Source organism: Serinus canaria, chromosome 3 (assembly GCF_022539315.1).
Source record: "Serinus canaria isolate serCan28SL12 chromosome 3, serCan2020, whole genome shotgun sequence".
NCBI classification, from domain to species: Eukaryota; Metazoa; Chordata; class Aves; order Passeriformes; family Fringillidae; genus Serinus; species Serinus canaria.
The window spans coordinates 37,814,284-37,835,161 of record NC_066316.1 but is presented as its reverse complement, the minus strand read 5'-3'; the positions used below and the strand labels follow the sequence as shown (position 1 = coordinate 37,835,161).

The 20,878-nt window shown below is 38.5% G+C and overlaps 1 protein-coding gene across 1 annotated transcript in view; it reads right to left on the bottom strand.

Moving 5' to 3' along the window:
• The window catches only part of PLD5 (phospholipase D family member 5), a 130,395-nt gene that overhangs the window by 18,461 nt on the left and 91,056 nt on the right, over positions 1-20,878 (bottom strand). The window contains exon 5 of the mRNA XM_018916349.3: positions 11,749-11,876. Within this exon, the coding sequence (XP_018771894.2) occupies positions 11,749-11,876 (128 nt within the window). The remainder of the gene's footprint in view (positions 1-11,748; positions 11,877-20,878) is intronic.

Genomic DNA, 20,878 nt, shown 5'->3' with positions numbered 1-20,878 from the left:
GTTTGATTTATTTCTTGTTTTACTGCAGGAAATCTAATTAATGTGAATTCTAATTTGATTTTGTTTCTCTTTTGAAACAATTTTGTTCCTTTTGTCAAAGAAAAGTGCAGGCTGGAAAGAAAAGGATCATGTTGTGTTGGCCTCCCATCTCAGAGCTGGCAAGCTGCATCATATTTCAGTCTTGGTGTCATCCACATGACATTAAAAAATTCCCTTCTCCAGCAGAACCCTAAGAAAACTAACAGGTGAAGTGAAAGGCCCTGGTAGCTTCTGAAAAGGGCTGGACTCCCCTTCCCCACCTACATGTGAGTCCCTCCCTGAAGCCTCTTTCCATCTCCCGTGCACCAGAGGCTGCCCTTATCCCGCAGTCTCTCCACGCAGCAGGAAATCGCAGCAGGAGCCCTTAGCGTTTGTTCTCATGCTATGCAATGCTGCAAAGGGCAGCCTGCACACGTCTTCTGCTGTGCAACAGAGAGAGGAGGGTGCAAAGGGCTGATCTCAGAGTAAGGACAGTATTTATGTCTAAACATTTCTCTCAAAGCACACCGTTTCTTTGGGGCTTTCAGATCCATGGCCTTCAGGGAAATGCAACAGCATGTAGTTGACTAATTGGATGCATTATTTATAACGTTACTGACACACACAGTGGGTTTTCCTTTGCAAACTGAATAGAGATTGGTAGCAGGCATGCTGGGGACACAAACTGGGACAATGACATTGCATATGAATTATTGCTGTAACTGTTGAGCTTTGCCAGACTACCTGATTAGAATAAGAAACCTATTTTCTTGGTGAAACCAGAGGGCCAAAGGCACCAATTAATTTTGGACTGAGCCTTGATTAAATTCAGTGTACAGGACCTTGAGGTAAGCTAGAAATCCAAGCAGTTTAAATACATAAGGCAATTTAGCCACATGGTACACAGGCAGCCCCAGAACAATGGCTAGTCAATATGAAAATTTTAGAAATCCACTGTGCTCTCTGTCCTTTTTTCTTGAGTAACTGTCTTGGATATTTGTGAGGTTTCTGGCTGCTTCAATATGGAAGCAATTTCTCTTGCAAAGATACAATCCTGATATAGGCCCTTAGGAAGAAAAATTGTAGTTAATTTAATACATCATATTTCTGCCTCCTGACTCTAGCAGTAAAATTGGGAACACAGAAAGACAGACTGTGTAAGGCTGGAAGGACCTACTGCAGGTTATCCAGTGCAGACTCCCTCCTACCAGGGTCATCCCAGAGCATATTGCACAGGATGGCACCCAGACAGTTCTTGAATACCTCCAGTGATGGAGACACCACAACCTCTCTGGACAATCTGTTCCACTGCACAGACACCCACACAGTAAAGGTCTTCCTCAAATTCAGGTGGAGCTTCTTGTGCATCAGTTTCTGGCCATTGCTTCTTGTCCTATTACTTGGCACCACCACACAGAACCTGGCTCCATCCTCAACACCCTCCCTTGAGATACTTGCAGACACTGATGAAATCCCCTCTCAGTCATCTCTTCACCAGGCTAAACGGGGTGAGTTTCCTCAGCTATTTCTTGCGAGGTGCTCTTGCACTACATTTGAAAGGAATGCCTAGTAATTCATCTTACTGATCAGGAAAAGCTGCCTGTCCAGTATCACGATTCCTATGACTTCCACAGTTCTCTGAAGACACACTGAACAACTCTGTTTGCAGGGGCTGCCTGCCCAATACACCTCCCTCATGCAGGGATTAATAGTTTTCCACTGAGCAGTTCCAGGGAAACATCAATGACTTCACTGTTTTGATGACTGCTGTTTACTTAGAAAAGTTAAGAAAAGTGACTGCATGATGATTTCTAAACCAGGCCTTGGTGTTTATGACGACAGTATCAAAATCTGAAAAGGTTAGTGATGACATTAATGCTGCACATTCATATGGAAGGAATGCTTTGTCAGAATCTATTTTGTTCTGCTTGATGACTTATGGATATAGAAAGATGAGATTTTATTCTGAACTGCAGAATCATTTGTCTTTTATAAAATGACTGAAATTATTGTCCTTCCTTACCCTGACTCATGGAGATTTATGCCCTGGTATTTCAGCCTGATTTACTGTGTGTCTTTTTCACAGGACAATACCAAATCCAGTTTTCCATGAAAGGATTCAAACTTTCAAGCAGAAGGTGACTGGGCTCCATCTGGGAACCTTTTGGAGTTAAGGCAGTTCTGAATGAAGACATTTTTCTAGGGGGGAACTGTTATCTGTGCAATATCAAAGTGTGTGTGCGTGGGTGGAATCACATATTGGGAATACACTTTCATGATTATTTAAATGTTGTTATTTTAATTGTTTAGCTGAACAAGACTGATCTGATGGGGTATGCTAATAACTAAATCCCTCTGAGAGGAATCTGCCTCCATTTGTTAACATCCCTGACCAAGATTAGTTGCCAGCAAATTCTTGTGGAAGACAACAGAATAGACTGTGGTGCATTAGCTCCCCCATCAGAGATTTGGCTGGGGTTAAACAAAGAAGTTTTCTTTTACCATAACATACATCAAATTTTTGGGAAAGTGGTGGACTTACTGCCTTTTTTATATCCATGTAAGTTTACTAGTTATTTCAGACTACCCCTGGGTAGATCGCTGCAGAGATATGCCTAGAAACAATTTTCATCTCAGTGACCATTATCTTTTTGATTTTTTTTTTTAAAGGCAAGACAACTGCCAGGTGAGCAATTTGTGATGCAGTTTCTGGGAGATTCTCCCAAACAGTTTCTATAAATTTCAACAACTTAACTCTTAGGCTACTGTGCCTTATCCCTCGGCCATGGACTCGTGCAAGCACACCTCACCAGTGCTGTCTATTCACCAGTATTTTCTTCAAGATAGCAGAAGAGGTTTTTAAGGCTGTTTCCTTTTTTGCATGCACTTTTTGTGGATGATTTTCTATCCTGTGTGCAGTGGTGTACAGTTTGTGTTCTGGCAGCAAATTCCTGCATGCCTCCAGTTCCCTAAACACTTTTAGAACCCATCCAAAATTCTCAAGTCTGATAATGCTAGTAAACTGATATTATTTGTCAAGTCTCTGAGGGAACAGTAATAAACCAGAACCACTTACACTCTCTTTGTGACATCTGACTCTTAATTAAGACATAGTAATGCTATGGCAAGTATTAAAAAGTAAGTAAATGATTATGAGGTTAGTTTTACTGGAAAAAGAACCTTATATTTTCCTTTGGGTTTTGGAATCCAACTACCTGAATATGCCATGCTGCTTTTGAAATAAATCAGTTTATCAATTCAAAATGGATATCCCATAATTTTGCTCTGCAGGCTTATTATTTATTGATTTGCAATCTATTCTTGATTACTCCAACAGCAGATAAACCTGTTCATAGGACTTCCACAGCAACTAAAAAAAAAAAAAAGATGAGAAGAAAATATAATCATAGAATGGTTTGCATTCAAAATGTCCATAAAGATCATCTATTCCAACCCCCTGCTATAGGCAGAGATGCCATTCTCTAAAACAGATAGCTTAGGGCCCCATCCAACCTGTCCTTGAACATTTCCAGGGATGGAGTATTCAAAATTTCTCTGGGCCAACCTGTTCCAGTGCCTCACTACCCTCAGAGTACAGAATTTCTTCCGAAAATCCAGTGTAAATCTACTCACATTAAGCCTGGCATTCAGTAATATTCAGGTACCCAGGTATCTAAAAATGCCATGCTGCTTTGGAAAGAAGTCAGTTTATCTGTTCAAACCAAATATTCCATCATTTTGCTCTGAAGGTTTATTACTTATTGAATTTCAATTTACTATTGATTATTTCAACAGTAGATTAACCTGTGTCACAGAACTTTCAGAGCAACTGAAAAAAATCAACAAAAATCAAAAAGACAAGATCTGTAATTTCAAAGGTCAGAAACAGAGTGATGAGCATGTTCCTACAGTCAACAGAAATCAAATAAAAAGATGCAACAAGCTGTTGATGTATTTTGCCCTCTCCTACACTAAATACAGACACATAATGCAGACGATGCATTGGTGCATGTGAGAATGGGGCACAACAGTGGGAGAAGTATGACAAAGGGGAATAAATTCTGAGTTCCTCAGAGCTGGGAATCAGCACTGCATCTAGAGAAACTAGCCAAGCTGAGAGGACTTTCCGGCTCCAACTGCAAGGTGAAGACATAGATCCCATGCTGTTGAGTCAGTAAATCACACACCCAGAAGCCCACAGCAATAAGGAGGAACCAATGGCACTACCAGGCAGCAATGAAGCACGTGCAAGGCACAGGAGGAACAGCCACATTACCACGTTCCTGCCCAGTTTTAACCAGCCCTGTGTGAGCAGTGCACAGCAGTGGTAGCAAGAGACAAACAGTCCTTTTGCTTCACTGATATTTATTTGTAAATACTGGATGCTTAGGTACTAAATTTCAAGCAGAGTAAGCATAATGGGCAACACTGACTGTTCTGATTTACTGGAAGTAATCGAGAAAAAAACCAGTTAAAGAATCTCAGTTAAAGAATCAAACAAAACATTCTACTTCCAAAAATACAAACTTTATGCCATGAAAAATGCATGCTGTGAGATTTGCACATTTACAAGTGTATCTTCTCTCAGTCCCCAAACTTTTGGGGGACAGAAAAATGAAGAAAGAAAATTGAAAAGCTGCAATTTTGGAGATAGGTATCAGCCACTAAAGTGCTCTAGATTTGGTCAAAGATAAAAACCCTAGCCAAAAGCTCACAGTGAAAATAATAAAAGTATTCTCAACTTGTCCTTTGAAGGACAAGCTGTAATAGCATCATAGTGATGTTCTGACAATACAACTAGATTTCTATGCAGCAGGAAATAATAGTTTAAGCAATAAATTAATAAAAAAAAGTAATCGTCACTACAGCTCTGTAATACCTCCCTACCTTTCTTCCCATATTGCCTCATTTACCTATGCTTGAAGATCTGGGTTCCACTTTTCTGTTATCTTTTAAATATTAGCTAGCTCAGGAAATTATTGCATAGACAGAAAACCCATGAGGATTTTTTTAAGGACTGGATCACATGGATAACAACATATCAAAACTTTTTAGAAAGAGATATTCTCTGTCTTATTAAGAGAGATTTATTAACCCAGAAATACCAATTCAGATAGAATACACCAGTAATATCTTGCCTGTACTTTCAGCCCAGTATTTACCCATCTGAGCTTGACTAAACCTCAGTGGACAACAAAGTTGAAGAGCCTTGTTTCATGTTATAGGACACTTGAGACTGTGTTCAGTTTACTAATAGCAATATGATACTGAACACCACTGGGAGAGTAAGAAAATTAAGCAAAGTATTAGAAGAAGACAGGAAAAATTGACAAAGTGCACATTAGGGACAAATCTGTGATTCATACTAGCACAACATGGTATCAAATGGTAACTCTCAATATAACTTTTGCTGGACTAAAAAGATGGAATTCTATGCCAGACAAAATATCTTATCTCAAAAGGACCAGATGCACCATTACATAACTTCAAGAGACTCAGATAAAATTCAGAGAAACCACTGACTGATTACAGACTGCTTTTGCTCTATGAGTTCTGTAAAGATCATCAATAGAAATTGCAAATGTGCAGATCTTGTCTAAGTGATCAGTTTTGAGAGGTGGTTCTGCTATGGCAAGATTTTGGGGAAGCTGGAAACAAATAAGATCATCATGATGAATTTTTGAGATACATAGAAATTTAGTATTTGTTACATATTGGTTTTATTGGAGGACAGTGTTTTTCCCAAATAGAAAATACAGTGTTCAATGATATAATTTGAGAAAATCATCATTCCCCTTTCCCTGGGAGAGATACATAAAAAGAAACACAAGTTGCATTTGCTCCTGGCAGCATTCCATAGATTCTTGAATTTTGGGGAAGTTTTTATTAGAATCCATATCCTCAGAAATTAAGACCAAGAGAAGGAATAACTCTGAGGTGAGTTTCGTCCCTCATTAAGTGTGGCCTTTGAGCTATATCTCCTCCCTATGAGTATTGTCAATATAATTGGGAGGAGAATTTTGAGTAGAGAACCACGTGGATTGCTTGTAATTGATTTTACCCACCACAATCAATGAAAGGGTTGCTCCTCTAGAATTCCCAGAAAAATAAACAGACCCAAACCTGCTCCTTCAGACGCAGCTCTTAATACCTCAGATACCATCATTTACCAACTTTTGTCATTTCAGAGTAGGATGGGAAAGAGTTTGGGCTTTATCAGTCTTTTTGTCACAAAAGATTAGAGGAGAAGATGTTACAGATGAATTCAGACTGCTGCATTTGTCTCCTTTTTTCTATGTTTCAGGAAGGACAGCTTGAACAACTCAACTGAAACTCCCATTATTTCTCAAACCAGTTCTGTCCTGTCTGGTGATAACAGGCAAGACAAGCAGACACACTCCAAACATTCTTGGAGACATCCTGCTGCAAGCCTTCCTACAGCTTAGTTCAAAAAACAGACTCATAGGAAAAGAAATCAAATATTGGCTCAGCAGTTTTTACTTAAAATGGACACACAGAAAATGTCTATCTTTTGACCCACTTAAGTTCTGGGGGTTTTCTCCCTCCCTTTTTTTTTTCCCCTACCTTTTTGTTTGTTTTCCTAGGGAGTACTGGCTTATTGATTTCACAAATTTCAGAATCAAATATACTTTCACTCTAAGTATGCACTTGATTATTCTTATATATTGTAAAAGACAAAACCTAGTTTATCTACCATATCTACAGATGCTTAATAGATCTTTTTTTGAATAATTCTCATAGCTCTCCATCTCAGCTAATTTGGCTGTTGATTCAACTGAATTATTAACAGAATAAATGAACTGGGAAACTTTTTTCCTTATCCTTCAAATGTAACTGAAAAATTTGTAATTGCTACAACTTCCATGTGCTGTAGGACTCAATACTAATGAGACAAGTATGTTTTAAGTACTAATAACCATAAGGAAAAAACAGCTCCCAGAGAGATTCTCATCCACACACTGTCACATCTCACCTTCTACAGTACTTTTCCCCCCTTGGGTATTTAGTTAACATCTTAGGTGCATCAAATAAAACAATAACTGCTCAGATTAAACAGTCTCTATTTCCAACCTGACAAAAACTCTTGGGACAGTTTATCTAATTTCTCAGTTGCCTAAATTATGTAGATTAAATTAGCAGTTTGTAACTTATAACAACAAGACAGTAGGAGGAGGATGGAGAGGAAACTGACTGACAAAGAAATCCTGAGGGATTTTTAAGATTAAGAGAAATCAAATGGCTTTATGAAGTCTTACTTATATTGGTAAAACAAATCACACAAAGAATCCAACAGAGACATGAAATTAATGGGAAAATGAGAAAAAGATCACTTTTTTTTGTCCTTAAAGAAGTATGTTTCCCAGCCTGGTTGGGTTTTTTATCCTTTAAAAGGATAAAAATGTCCTGTGATTTTTACAGACTGGTTGGTTTTGGTACTTTAAAAAATTAAGTCTGCAGCTTAAATTTATCTGAATTTAAAAGATCAGAAGAATGAACAATCTAGAAAATACATGGGACTTAAGAGGCATCTTATAAACAAAAATACTCTGCAAGCAGTTTTCACACAGCTAAGAGAAAAAAAATCATGCTTCAGAACTTTCCCTCAAAGTCAGCAGAGCCAAAATTTAAGCAGGAATTTTTGAGATAATGCTTTTAAGATGTGCTAGGAAAGAGAGAGCAAATGACTCCCTGAGGTGGATCTGGATATTGAGATTTGTTTAAGAACCAACACGATGGGAGCTTTTGCAAGTACTTGATTATATTTCACACTGTCCATCCGTATCTTCTGTTCCTGCAGGGAAGGGGCTGCTGGCCCCAGATGCTGAGCAGAATGTTGGGTCCATCTCTGCTGCATGGCTGCTCACCTGTCTCAGGCATCACCAGCCAGTGGTTTTGGTGCATCTCCTGGCTTCCATCTTACCCACAGCTCTCTAATCTCCAGGATCTCTCCCATTTTAAGGACTTCTCCTTCAGTCAGGAACTTCACCTTTTTCTGTTCAGGCCTCCCTCCTTAGTGTCAAGACCACTTCCTCCTGGAACCCCAGACAAGCCACTTCCCTTCAGGCCAGATGTTTAAAGTCAGACTCCACAATTCCAGGGAGCAAACAGCAAGCTGCTGCTTGAGACCTTGAAAGTTTGAATTTGATCACTAACCTTCACACATGCATTCAACTACCTGATACTGGTAATATTGATAATTTAAACTTTTTTTTTTTTTTGCCAACAAGACTAGCTAATATTAGCCTGATTTCACTTCCAGTGAAGACAAGTGGATTAATTTTACTTGTTTCAGGAACTTTCAGTAATAGTATTTTCAAAGAGCTGATTATTTTTTGCACATAAATGTATTTTTCTGAAGTGGTTCAACTAATCCATTACAGTTGTTTGCCCACTGGATTCAATTATTCATATAGGAATAAAACTTTTCCAAAAATGTTGCTAGTATAAAAAGCTCCAGAAATGTTCATATGTATTATAAATCTCATGCTCCTTAACAGAATTGAGGAGATAAATGCATTTTCAAGCTTTGCTGGAATTATTGGAGGGAGTCATGGAACAAAAGAAATATATGATACATTTTGTTAGCTTATGGATTGTAACAATTTTTATATAACCGATTTCTTTTATTAAGTAATAATAAACTACTGGGTAAAGGAACTAGAAACTAGAATACAGCACCATGGCCATCTTGGTTGCTACTAGTTCAAGCCACAGGAAAAAATTAATCAGTATACATACACAATTTTAGGCATGTTTGAGTGACTCATTTTTTAGTTGTTACTCAGTATGTATAAATTTACCAGCAAGAAGCTAGATGATTTCACATGTAAAATCTTACAGAGCTTACTATATCTAAGAAAGTGGCAAAACTCTGTTGTTCATAATCCTCAATTTTCAATGGGTTATGTAATTAGGTAATATCTGGATATATTGATAACAATAGAAAAAAGATGCAAAAAATCCAGACCTGTACAAAGAAAACTTCAAAATATTACACTATGAACAAAAAACCATCCTATTTTTGTAAAATCCTGCTTTCAGGAACTCTAAAGAAGTAGTTAACATTTCCATGTGGGGTTTGATTTCAGACTGAAGCAGATAGCTGGCATAGATGATTTCAGCCAGAATTACTACAGTTTTGACAAACTTGCAATTTAACTGAAACACAGTTTTACTTGAAAAGTAATAATGTGCTCTTAGCCTTGCTCATAATTTCAAAGCTGAGACTCTGGCAAGTATTAAAACTTTGCCAGCAGAGGCACAGGATATCTGCACAGGATATAGCTAATATTCTTAAGCTATATCTGCAGCATATGAAAATCTCTCCTTGATGCAGAAATTTTACTTTTAAGAAAATACTCTTATTGCTTCTTGTCAGTGCTGGCAAGTCAAGAAAATGGCAACAAAACTAAATAAGCTTCATATGTGATTGATTTGTAGTATCCAGCTTATAAACACAAAGATTTCTCCACAAATACTGCAAACCCAAAGCACTTTAGTCCTGATGATGTTTTCCAAGGAGCTGTTAAAAGTTAAATTATTGTTTCAGCTTTGGATTTACCCTCCTAAGAGACAAATGATGCTAAACAGACTTGGGTGGGGTTTTTTTTTGTTTTTTTTAAGTATCAGGCAAAGGGACAATAGAGGAAAGGGAGAGAGAAGGAGAGGGAGCTGATCCCTCATTTGCAGCTATACTGAGACTCTTATAATGAGAACCCGTGGGAGATACATTTCCCCAGCGAGGGCTCAGCTCACCGTGGGTTTTCAGATTAAGTCCCACACATGTGCAAAGCATTTTGCTTGAGGAAAGGACTCAAAATAAAACGACAGAGTTCTGTGCTTATTCTGCTTCTTATGTGAAAACAAAAATTCAAGACAGAATATTATTTTAGAACAGCATATCAGATCTCTGACAGTTGCCCTGATTTATTAACCTGCAACTCTGGGGTAAGGGAATCAGACACTCATATCTGGCATCAACAGGAGCCAAGCATCTAATTTCCTTTGGCTCTTCTGAAACCCCAGCAAACATTTCTCAACTAACTGAAAGCACATTCTCTTTTACCATAATGCAGAGAGATTTCTTTTTGCATTGTACAAATATTCTTCGGAGCTTCATCTTACAACTACATATAAAAATATACTGTTATATGGCAATAAGATTAAAACAAGCCCAAATGCATGCAGAAAAGAGTGATAAAATTAACATCAAGGAATCACTTTTGAAACACTGGCCTACAAGTAACTGAAACTTAATGCAAGTATGTTACAAGATTGAAGATTTACTGCAGCATGAGAAGAGCAAACCTATATGGAATCATATAACCTGTGATGAAGATTATAAATACATAAGCAATATGTAAATAATATAACAATCCGTGTGGTAAATGTGCTTCTTTTCCCCACATGTATTATTTTCACTGGTACTCAAACCCCCAAATAGAAGAGGCTTCAAAGACAAACTATTTATAAGCTAAATAAATCCTATGAAGAGCTATTTTTTTATGACACAAGAGTTTAGCTCATGAGGCAGAGATAATGTAAAAACATTTTCTGAACTGTCCAAAAGCCCAAACTGTATTTTCTTGCATTGACTGGAAATACAACATCCTCTTTTCCAAGACTTTCTCTAAGAACATTTTTTTTCTACCACTGTTCCAGATTCCTTTGTAAACATACCTTATTCATTTTCTTTACTAAATTGCCTAATTTGCTTTTAGTCAGACTTCCTGTCTTAGCTGAAAACAAATATTAAAAAGTTCAGCACAACCAAGACACACGTGCTTCTTTGCAAAATCATGTTCAAAATTATTCCTGTGTTTCTGAGATTCTGCTTATATTTAGAAAGCAAGCTTTTTTATCCAAATAATAACAACCTATGACTGCTGCTTTTACTTCTCTGTTGTGCTTTTCAGTCACTGAGATCTCAAAGTACACATTTCACTGTAAGTGTGGCTGAAAGCAGCCTCACACAGTCAGTGGTATATAGCAAAAAGGAACATGACAGCCACTAATAATCCTGACACTGTTGCAGAAATAAAAAAAGGCACACATACCTACAAAAAGGCAAATAAGCTGTGTTACTGACGAGTTCCTCAAAATGGTCTGCACAGAGTTCTTAGCGCTGCTTCAACTGTCATGTTTATGAGGAATAAAAATATGGAATTCTCTCTAATACATTCAGCCTTCAAAAGCATGATGCCATTTGACATTCTGTACCCATAAATCTGACCCTCCCCAAAGATAGTGGGTATTCCAGTATAATACCCACTATCCATTTGGAAGTCTTTCCAAATCTGGGGTTTGCTTTTTTAAATGGCAGATCAGAGGGACGACATCTTGCCCATGATATTACAATAGAGTTTCCATAGTGGTTTGTTAACCAATGAGTCTGCTCCCTTTTCTTTTTTTAATAAGTAATGTGGAATATACTATGACCATCACAGAAATCAATAAAAACAATCAAATATTTAAAATTTAAGAATAACCATGGAAGACAGCTGTTATAATGAAAGGAAGCAAAATTTATAGTAGTACATTCTTGCCAACACAGAAGAGTCATCAAAATTGTGGCAGTACAGTTTTTGATGTTAGCACATTTGCCAGTAAACTATCAGAAAATAGAGCTATCCAAGTGTCCTCAAAATGTTACTTTTTTCTCTCATTATACACTCAAAGGGTATAGGATTAGTTTTTCAATTAAATTACCTGTCCCAACGATCGCCAGTCCAGGCTGGCACTTCCAATGTATACGTGCTGCTTATCGACAATCCAGAACGATGACTGGAGCCGACCTTCATTATATGCTGACATGTTCATATACAACACTTCAGCACCTAGAGATTTAAGGATAAAATAATAAATGGCATTGCTTAATATGAGATAATTTAAGTTATTAAAAGAAGAAATGATTTCACATTTCACAGCCCCAGTTTCAAAAAATTAGTGAGGGGCATAATGAAACATACCATTAAGGTTTAAAAGCAATGATAAACATTGTAACTGTCCCAATATTGAAGACTTTAATTAGCATTTATTTCAGTTATATGAAGAAATATTTATCTAATGTATGTCCCATGTATAGCGAACATTCCCATTTGTTATAATGTTTACATATTTTCCTTCCATTTTAGAATCAAATAATTGATTTTTTTTTCCCAGCACTGTATGTTCCTAAAAATAGTTCATTTCTAAATTTCTATTCTGTAGCATAAACCACATATTGCAGCAATGACCTTTAAATTATGAATGCAATTAAAACCCTTGCCTAAAAAGCAGACTGTTCTGCTCCTCCTGCCCTGTGCAATGATTTGAGCAGGTAGCTGCAGTGGTTCTGCACATAACAGACCCTAATGAGAGGAACAAGGGTGGAGAATTAAGGAAGTAAGCAAAACCCTAAATAAACTATTTTGAAACTGCTCTTAATCCTGCTAATCTGTGACATTCAACCTACCACTTTGAACAGCAGTTTTATTAATCACTATAGGCCACTGAAATCAAAGGAGCTCTTTGCTGGCTCCATCACATCACTAGGAATGTCGGAATTGGCCCCATCTGTATGTTTGCAGAACTAAATCCAGAATATTTTTAATATTAGGTAAATTTACGGGATTTCTCCCATCACTGTTCTTTCAGTGCTCCAGTGTTTGCAAAATTAGGTGATTAATCTGAATTACTCTTTGCTGAAGGCATTTTACAGTAACCCATTTATCTTCACATTTCAATCATGACTAACGAGGGAAAAGAATTGACAGTAAACAGCAGCCTGGGGGACAGCGATGGTACCAGCCATCTCCTATTAAACACTCATGGGGCTTCCAGTACCACAAACTCCAGTAACAGCTGAAAATGACTCACAACTTTAAAAGAATTCCAGGATAGATAGAGAACTAAAATGTATCTCTTTGCATCAAATTTCCTATTTTTATCTCCTTAGAGACAGTTGACTCGCAATTTTAGGCAACAGCTACCAGTGCTAAATATTTCTTTATTATTATGAAAACAACAACTTTCCTTGAAAAAAATATTCTAAAAGTTCAGACATCAAGAAAAGAAGAAAAACCAGGTTAAGGTGCCACTTACCATGATGCAGCAAACACGCAAAATAACATTTTGAGCACATTACAGACTTTGGCTCATTGCTCAACTGCATTTGGTGAAACCCAGCTACCTTTCCATTTTTTTGTATGTTTCACTCACCCACACTCATCTATGCTTAGAAACAAAGATTTTTCCAATTTCCTTGCAACGTATTGCTGCTGCTTTCAATTCATGCATTAACGAGCAGAACTGTGCTAATTATGGAGAAAATGAGTGTGAAATGGGAAAGAAATCAGAAAAAACTACAGCTGCTATTAAATGGTTTAAATTGTTTCCTGGTGAATAAACAAAACAAAAGCAACTGCTATTAGATAAGGATGACCATTCTGAAAGGCACTAAACTTCCAGCTAGTGATCCGAAAACTGTTTAAAATCGGGTTTAACAAAGCAGTTTGCCTTGATGATGTTTGCTTTCCATACATCCAATTTGCAGCATTAAAGAGCAGTATGAATTTAACACCCACAATACACCTACACCAAAAATGTTATAAATGAAAAGTTAGGATTTTTGCGTAGTAAAGATAAAACAATAGGAAGTAACAATGAGCTTCCTTCTCATAACTGAGAGCCTAAAAAAAAAGACAATTTAAAAACATTTTTGAAATATTCAGTGACAAACAAAAATGCTGACTGCCAAAGCTAAAAAAAGGAGACTATTTAACCAGTAGTACTAACATTAAAAATAGCAGAAATCATCAGTAACTTGACACAAAATTCAAAAGTTGTAAAACACCAGAATTTGTTGGCGTGGGTTGCCCAGACATGGGCAGAAGCAGTGGGATGGGACCATTACTCTAAAACATAATCTAGGCTTCAATTACCAAAATAGTGAATATAGCAGTGCAGAAGATACTGCTATCATATATACCAGTAAGATCAAAACCTGGAACCCAATTTCTTTTCCTTTTGGAAACAGACAACTAGTAAGTGAACAGGTGAGAAAGCAGTATCTCCAAGTTAATTTAAAAAAAGTCATTTGTTACAAACAGCAGCTGTTGTGCAGCCTATTAATAAGCCCTTACCTTTTGAAGAAAGGAAATGTGTATCAGTATTGATAATTGCCTCTGTTCCAGAAGCCCTTGAGATGCTTTGTTCAAAAAGGCTTATCAAGTCTTCAACATAATCCACCATCCCTAGCGTGGTTCAGGTCCCATGAGGAAATTAAATTGGACTGATCAATATGTGAAGCCATAACAGAACTCTCTGTCATGCTGGAGTCTCAATTACACGAAGCTGTGAGTCCACTGAGTTCAACCAGAAGGGCACATTTGTAGGCTTGATTGCTAATAAACGCGCCAAATAAATCTAACTATTTTGTTTCACTGGAGATTAAAATTCAGGATGAGAACTTAGAGAAAAACAGTGCTGTCACTTAAAACTCAAGTGGATTTGTCTGTCCCCTAAAATTGTGCATTCTAAGGGCTGGGACAGATTACACATTTACTGCAGTAAAAAAGCCCACAAAAAAAGAGACACTGTAGGGATCAAAGCATGTTGTAAGTAACAGACATTTATCAGACTACTTTTTCTTCTTGGTGAGAAATTTTTTCACACTGTATAAGGTAGATGACTGATGCAGTCTGGGATGCATGGAGGGGATCCTGCCATTGAGAGCCTGGACCTTCTGCTCGTGAAGTGGCCCTGGGAAGTGCCAGACATCAACTTAGCTTTGTCTCATAATGGAGGAAGAACACAGAAGGCATCAGTAGTATTGCAAGAAAGACTGACTTTTCATCCATTATAAAAAAAACCCAAACCCAACTCCCAAAGTAATCCCAAAGAAGAGGGATGGCCAAGCAAATGCCATTTACAGTTTCTAGCCTCCTGTTTGGTCTAGTTGCCTGCTCTCAGATACTTTTCTAACAATGTTTGAAAGCTACAGGGCAAGCTTGACTTTAAGAATAGGAAGTTGAAGAGAACTGAGATTGTTCAACCTGGAGAGAATGCTTCATGGTGACCTAACTGGGGCCTTCCAGTGCCTGAAGGGAGCCTATAAGAAGGACGGAGGTGGACTTTGTCCAAGGGCATGTTGGAAAGAGAGAATGATAAAGGGGAATGAATTCAAACTGAAAGAGGGTAAGTTTAAATTAGATATTAGGAGGTAACTCCTTGCTGTGAGGGAGGTGAGGCAGTGGAACAGGTTGCTCAGAGAAGTTTGGGATGTGCTGTCCCTGGAAGTGCTCAAGGCCAGGTTGAGTAGGGCTCTAAGCAACCTGGTCTACTGGAAGCTCTCCCTGCTCATGGCAGGGGGACTGGAACTAGGTGATCTTTAAGGTCCCTTTCTATTCAAGCCATTTAATGATTCTATGAACCTAAAGCTAGGACATTTTTGACATATTTGAGGCAAAGCAGTAAACTCTAAGCAGCACCCTTTGATCAAGAGCTCATCACATACACGCTGTCATGAAAACCTGTGTCAGACACATTCCTGGCACAGCTATGTTGTGGCTGTGGATTTTCCTGCTGCTCAAGCAAGGTCACCAGACAGCTACACAAAGTGGGAGATTCTTCATGGGAGAGACTGCAGGAGGTCAGAACTCACAAGGCTCCCACTTGGAATCCACATCAAGTTTATGTAACAGTCTGGAGAAGGTGCACCTTCTTTGGAAGTCTTCACTTTCTTGAGGCTTTGGATCCAACACCTGTGAGCAGCTCAGGATATTGTCCTTGTACTGAGGCCACATCATTATGCCAAATCCCCTCACTGGATTCATGTTCATGCAGATAAATAACTTTTGTAAGGAAGACCGAGAAAGAGCAACTATTTAGGCTGCTATTATCACAGCTGCCTTGAAAGCAAACATGCAAATTCTGCTTGCCACAGTTTTCAGCAGTACCAGTTACAGGCTAAACTTACTCTGGAGTTAGCAAACATAACGCCCAAGAAACAGAAGCTGCATTTGCTTGTACCATGCCTAAAATTGGTCTTCCGTCTTCACAACTTTCTTACTTTAACTATAGTGGTTTTAAAATCAGAGAGAAAGAAAAATAAGGGGGAGAATTTTAGGAGTAAAAGGAGAGACAGAGTTATCTGGGAAGTCTGTATAGATACAAATGTCCCTTTCTCTACATTTTGCAATATATGCTTTAACTTCATTTATTTGCTTTTGATAATAACTTTTAGCACAAAGTACTCCCATGAATAAACATAATTTTTATTCTGCTAAGACAAAAATTCAGAGTTTTCAATACAATTGGTCACAAGTGGGGGAGTAGCTGTCTCATTTGGGGTAGACACAAGTGATCCAGGTGGAGGATCACCTCCCCATGAATTTTCAAGCTTTTTCTCAACTGATAGCAAAAAGTATGGACTTCTTCCAGAAGCCCCATTAGTGTGACCTGCCTCCACTCAGAAGAGACAAATTCAAAAGCAGAAGAATGCACAACCTGAAAACAAAGTTATTTTTACTAAGTCTCTGAATGATTAAAAGACAAACTAGACTACTATTTCTGTGCTCTTTATGGAATATTTGATTTGAAATGCAATTTAAAAATCTGCCTGGGCCAGAAAGGTTAATGATTCAGATTTATTTTAAAGAGGGAACACTCAAGGACTTTTAGGGAAATCTCTAATGGTAATACCTTAACTTTGAATCAGCTGTTTTGTTTACATTGCCCTCTGCTTCTCCAACACACATCACCCTGTCCTTTTTAAAAACTACCAGGACTGAATCCTGTCACTCTAGGATTATGTGCTATTCATCACTCTAAAGACACAATAATTTAAAAAAGAAGCAGCCTGGAATCAAAACCTTGCTGTCTTTTCTCTAGCAGCTCTACATTCAACTGTCATACATGCAAAAAATGAAATCATAATTACTCAAAGAAATTACATTCTAGCACAAGTCCAAGTAATCTCCAGAAAGCTTTTGCAATAATATTTACATTCATGCCATCTTGGCCCATGTTAGACTCAAATCTATGCATGAGAAACACTCCCAATGTACAATCAGCCATAGGCTGTGTGCACATGTAGCTTCTCAAAACTGCCTTTAGGAAAACTGGGCTGTTTCTGATGTAGGTATTTTTCACAAAAATTTACTGTAATGCTTGCTATCTTGTTTTACAGCATCTGAGGTTACTGACACAAAGATAATTTTGAGGTAATCAAAGCCCAGGAGAGGAATCTGTGACCAAAGCTCCATGAGCCCCTCTGGTCTCTCTCTGGAAAGAAACAGGTGCCTGCCGCACTCACTGGGATTGCAATGGATGGGCTCACATGCTTGAGGCTGTGGCCTGGGTGTTCAGGGACAACAGGCAGTCACTCTGCCTCCTGTGTGCTGCTGCTGTTCATCTCCACTGGCACGCTCCCCAGCCAGCTCACGTGTCCCTGGCTGGCTGCAGCTTGGAAGAAAGGCTGCAACAAGAGAGCTCTCCTCAGCAGACAGGCTGCAGTCAAGGATCTCCCTGTGGAGCTGAGGATGTGAGAAGAGAGGTCTCCATCGCTGCCGTCTGACTTCCCAGCCCCCTCTCCAGGCCCTGTGCCAGCTTCTTCCTGGCTCCCTTCCCTCCCCAGCAGACTGCAACATGCTGATGGGCTCTGCCCTGATGATCAGGGGAGCAAATATCCTCTACACTCACCATTGGTTTTTTGCTTTGTTTTTTACTCTATCAGTGGGTTGAAATAATTTTTGTGAGGCGGTACAGCCTCAGAAACTGCTCCAGCCACACAGCTGTGGAAGCCAAGAGCTGAGAATGTGGACAGGAAAGAACAGGAAGAAAAAGAAATATAGTGACAAAAGAACATTACAAAGCACAGATCTCTAACTGAAAGTGAAGTATTAGAGAATTACAACTGGCATGTTTAAAGAAGGGAAAAGAACCCCAACCCCAAAAAACCAACACAAATTAACCCAGAAAATAGTAGCATGAACAGATCTGGTCTTCAGCAACCCTTCTGCATCCCTCCACTGCCTCCTCAGCTGTGCCGAAGGAGCTTTTCCAGGGAATCAGTTGGATCAGAAAATGGATCCAGGTTAAACATAAATAAAAATATGAAAGTTATTTCAAATGTAGAACAATTCACTAGTCCAGCTCACCACATGGCAGTAAGCAATTTTTCCAAACACAGCTGAAGGCCCAGAGCAAGTGTGGGAAGAGCGGCTGTGGCTGAGTGCAACAAGATGCAGGAACTGCTTATGCCAGTGCTGCCATTTAAAGGTACACCCACATCGTCTCAGCCTCCGCTCCCCTTGAAATCAGGCCTCAGTAATTTCAGGTGGCAAGCTCCAGAATTTGTTTGCCTTTTATCTTGCATAATCATTTGTCTTGTGCAAAGCAGATAAGGCAATTCTAGCATTTGCTTGGGTTGGCATTCTCCATGTGATTACACAAGGGTTGACAGTGACACAGAAAATCAAGAAAAGACCCATCAGGGACCTTCAGGTGTGCAGAGTTTGCTGACTGGATACAGGATGGCAGATTTTTGAGAACAAAGGAAAGGTCCGACTTAATTTCTTGCAATAGCTGATTTAACTTCAATGGCATCTTGGGAGCTAGTTAGTTCCCAAAGTAACACTTATCTAAATATACTCTTACATTGGCTTTGAAGAAGTCAAATGTTGGCCTTTGTTGCTAGCCCAAGTAATCAAAACACTGATTTCTCAGCTAAGTTCCCAGCTGTAGCTGGAGTTCAGCGTGGGAGTGTTACAGCTCTCCCCCACGTGAATGCATTTTGTGCTGCCTGCTGGGCTCTTTTGATTTACTCAGCAGAAAAATCCCAGAAATTTAACCAAAATGCTTCCCATCCCATCTCATGGGCCAGACAAAAGAGAGGCCTGACAGTATTTCTTTGTAATACCCACCCAGCTACACCTAACTTTGATTCACCAGCAAAAGCCAGTGGTCCATCACAAATACGAGAGCACAGAGACAGAGATTCCCCTCTTTACCCACAAAATAGGCACAGCAGGAGAACACTTGACCTCCCCCATGAATAGAATTATACAATGGCTTGGGCTGGAAGAGAACTCAAAGGTCATCTGGTTCCAAATCCTCTACCATGAGCAGGGACACCTTCCAGTGGATGGAAGACCAGGTTGCCCAAAGCTCCATCCAAACTGGAATTGAACAGTTCCAGTGATGGAGCATCAACAACTTCTCTGGACAACCTTTTCCAATGCCTCGCCATCCTCACAGCTGATAAATCATGCACAGATGTGTTTACTTAACCTATACACAGAATTTTAGACTGCAAAGAAGGAATAAGCTCATATAACTACAGATCTCTGATCTTTTCCATGATGGAAATCCAGGGCATCAGCATGTCCTTGCGAGGCATTTGCTGCCACCCAGCAGAAAATGCCAGCAGCCAACGTATAGCTCACTACATAGAACAAGACAGGAAAAGACATACTCAACTCTACACTTTCCAACCTAGACGTGGCCTCAGACCAGGGATTTCTCTACTCTATTTGCTAAAAAATCTCTTACTGTTTGGGCCAAAGTTTAGGGCTCCCATTTTAGTCTGTCTCAAAATAAAAAAAATGAAATTGAGCCCATGCACAAGAATTTAGTGTAATTTAAAAAGCTCCAAACAGCTTTTCCTTTCCTTCTAGTCATTTTATCAAAAGTAGCAAACATTTCTGCCTCTTTTAACAAGTGCTGCTGCTTGATGTAGCAAACCTGAGAAAAATCCTCAGTTTTTACTGCCTTGACTTTGATATCAGTATTTTTACATCAATTTTTACTTCTCTTTGGGCTATTTGAAGTATTTCATATCAAGTCATAGAAAATTTTGAATAAAAATTTTGAATAATGAGAGCATTGATGATCAGTTCAATTCTTTCCCCTTAGCAGAACTCAGCATTCCTTTAAATAGCATTTTCATAGTACAAATCTGCTCTGAGAGTCTGATGATTCAGTAGAGTCTGTAAGAGAACTAATATACAACAAAGTTTGCTAGAATATTAAAAAAAAAAAATCCACTTTTTTTTTTTGCCCTTCATTATTGGAGAGTAGACTGCTCATTTACTAGACAAAGCTATAAAAGTGATTGCTTTGGAGATTGGGAAAAGTAATTTTCTTACTTAGTTGATTCAGGCGACAAAGCATATTACCACTTGAAAGAAGACTATAATACAACCAGTAAAGCATTATTAAAGCTGGATTGTGGCTTTCTTTCTTTGCCTAAGTATAATTGCATATGTTTTTACTATGAAAGAAAGCCATTTTAAATATAATAGAGAGATTAGTAAACTTGCACACTGCTTATCCCACTTCCTTGTGAAGACTTTACTTGGACTAGCATTATGAACCACTATATTTATTTATATACTTCTTGGATGAAACATCCAAGAAATCAGTGACATTTTTTCATCCTAACTCATGAGGAATTAGGATCACAACCTTTTATGAATGAACAAGGCGAAATCTCTACCAAGAAAAATGCGGTGACTATTTATCCCCAGCTCCCTTTTTAACTTAGCAACATGATTTCATTCTGATATTTATATATTCTAAAATCATCAGTATTGGCAACAGTCTCTTCTAAATATGCTGACTAGCAGTAACAACACTTGTGCATTATTCTCAAAATGTGCTTCTCAGACATCTGGAGCTCTGCTTTGGGTTCTGTCAGTTTCCTTCTCCTGAAGGAGAAATAAATCTCACTTCTGGAAGGTGAGATACTGCAGGGCAGGCGAAGAGTAAGGGCAGAGTTTGCCTCCTTGGGTGGCTGCTGCTTTTAATTTTTACCATACCTTCATAACAGAATCTATTTTTTTTTCCTGAACTTTCA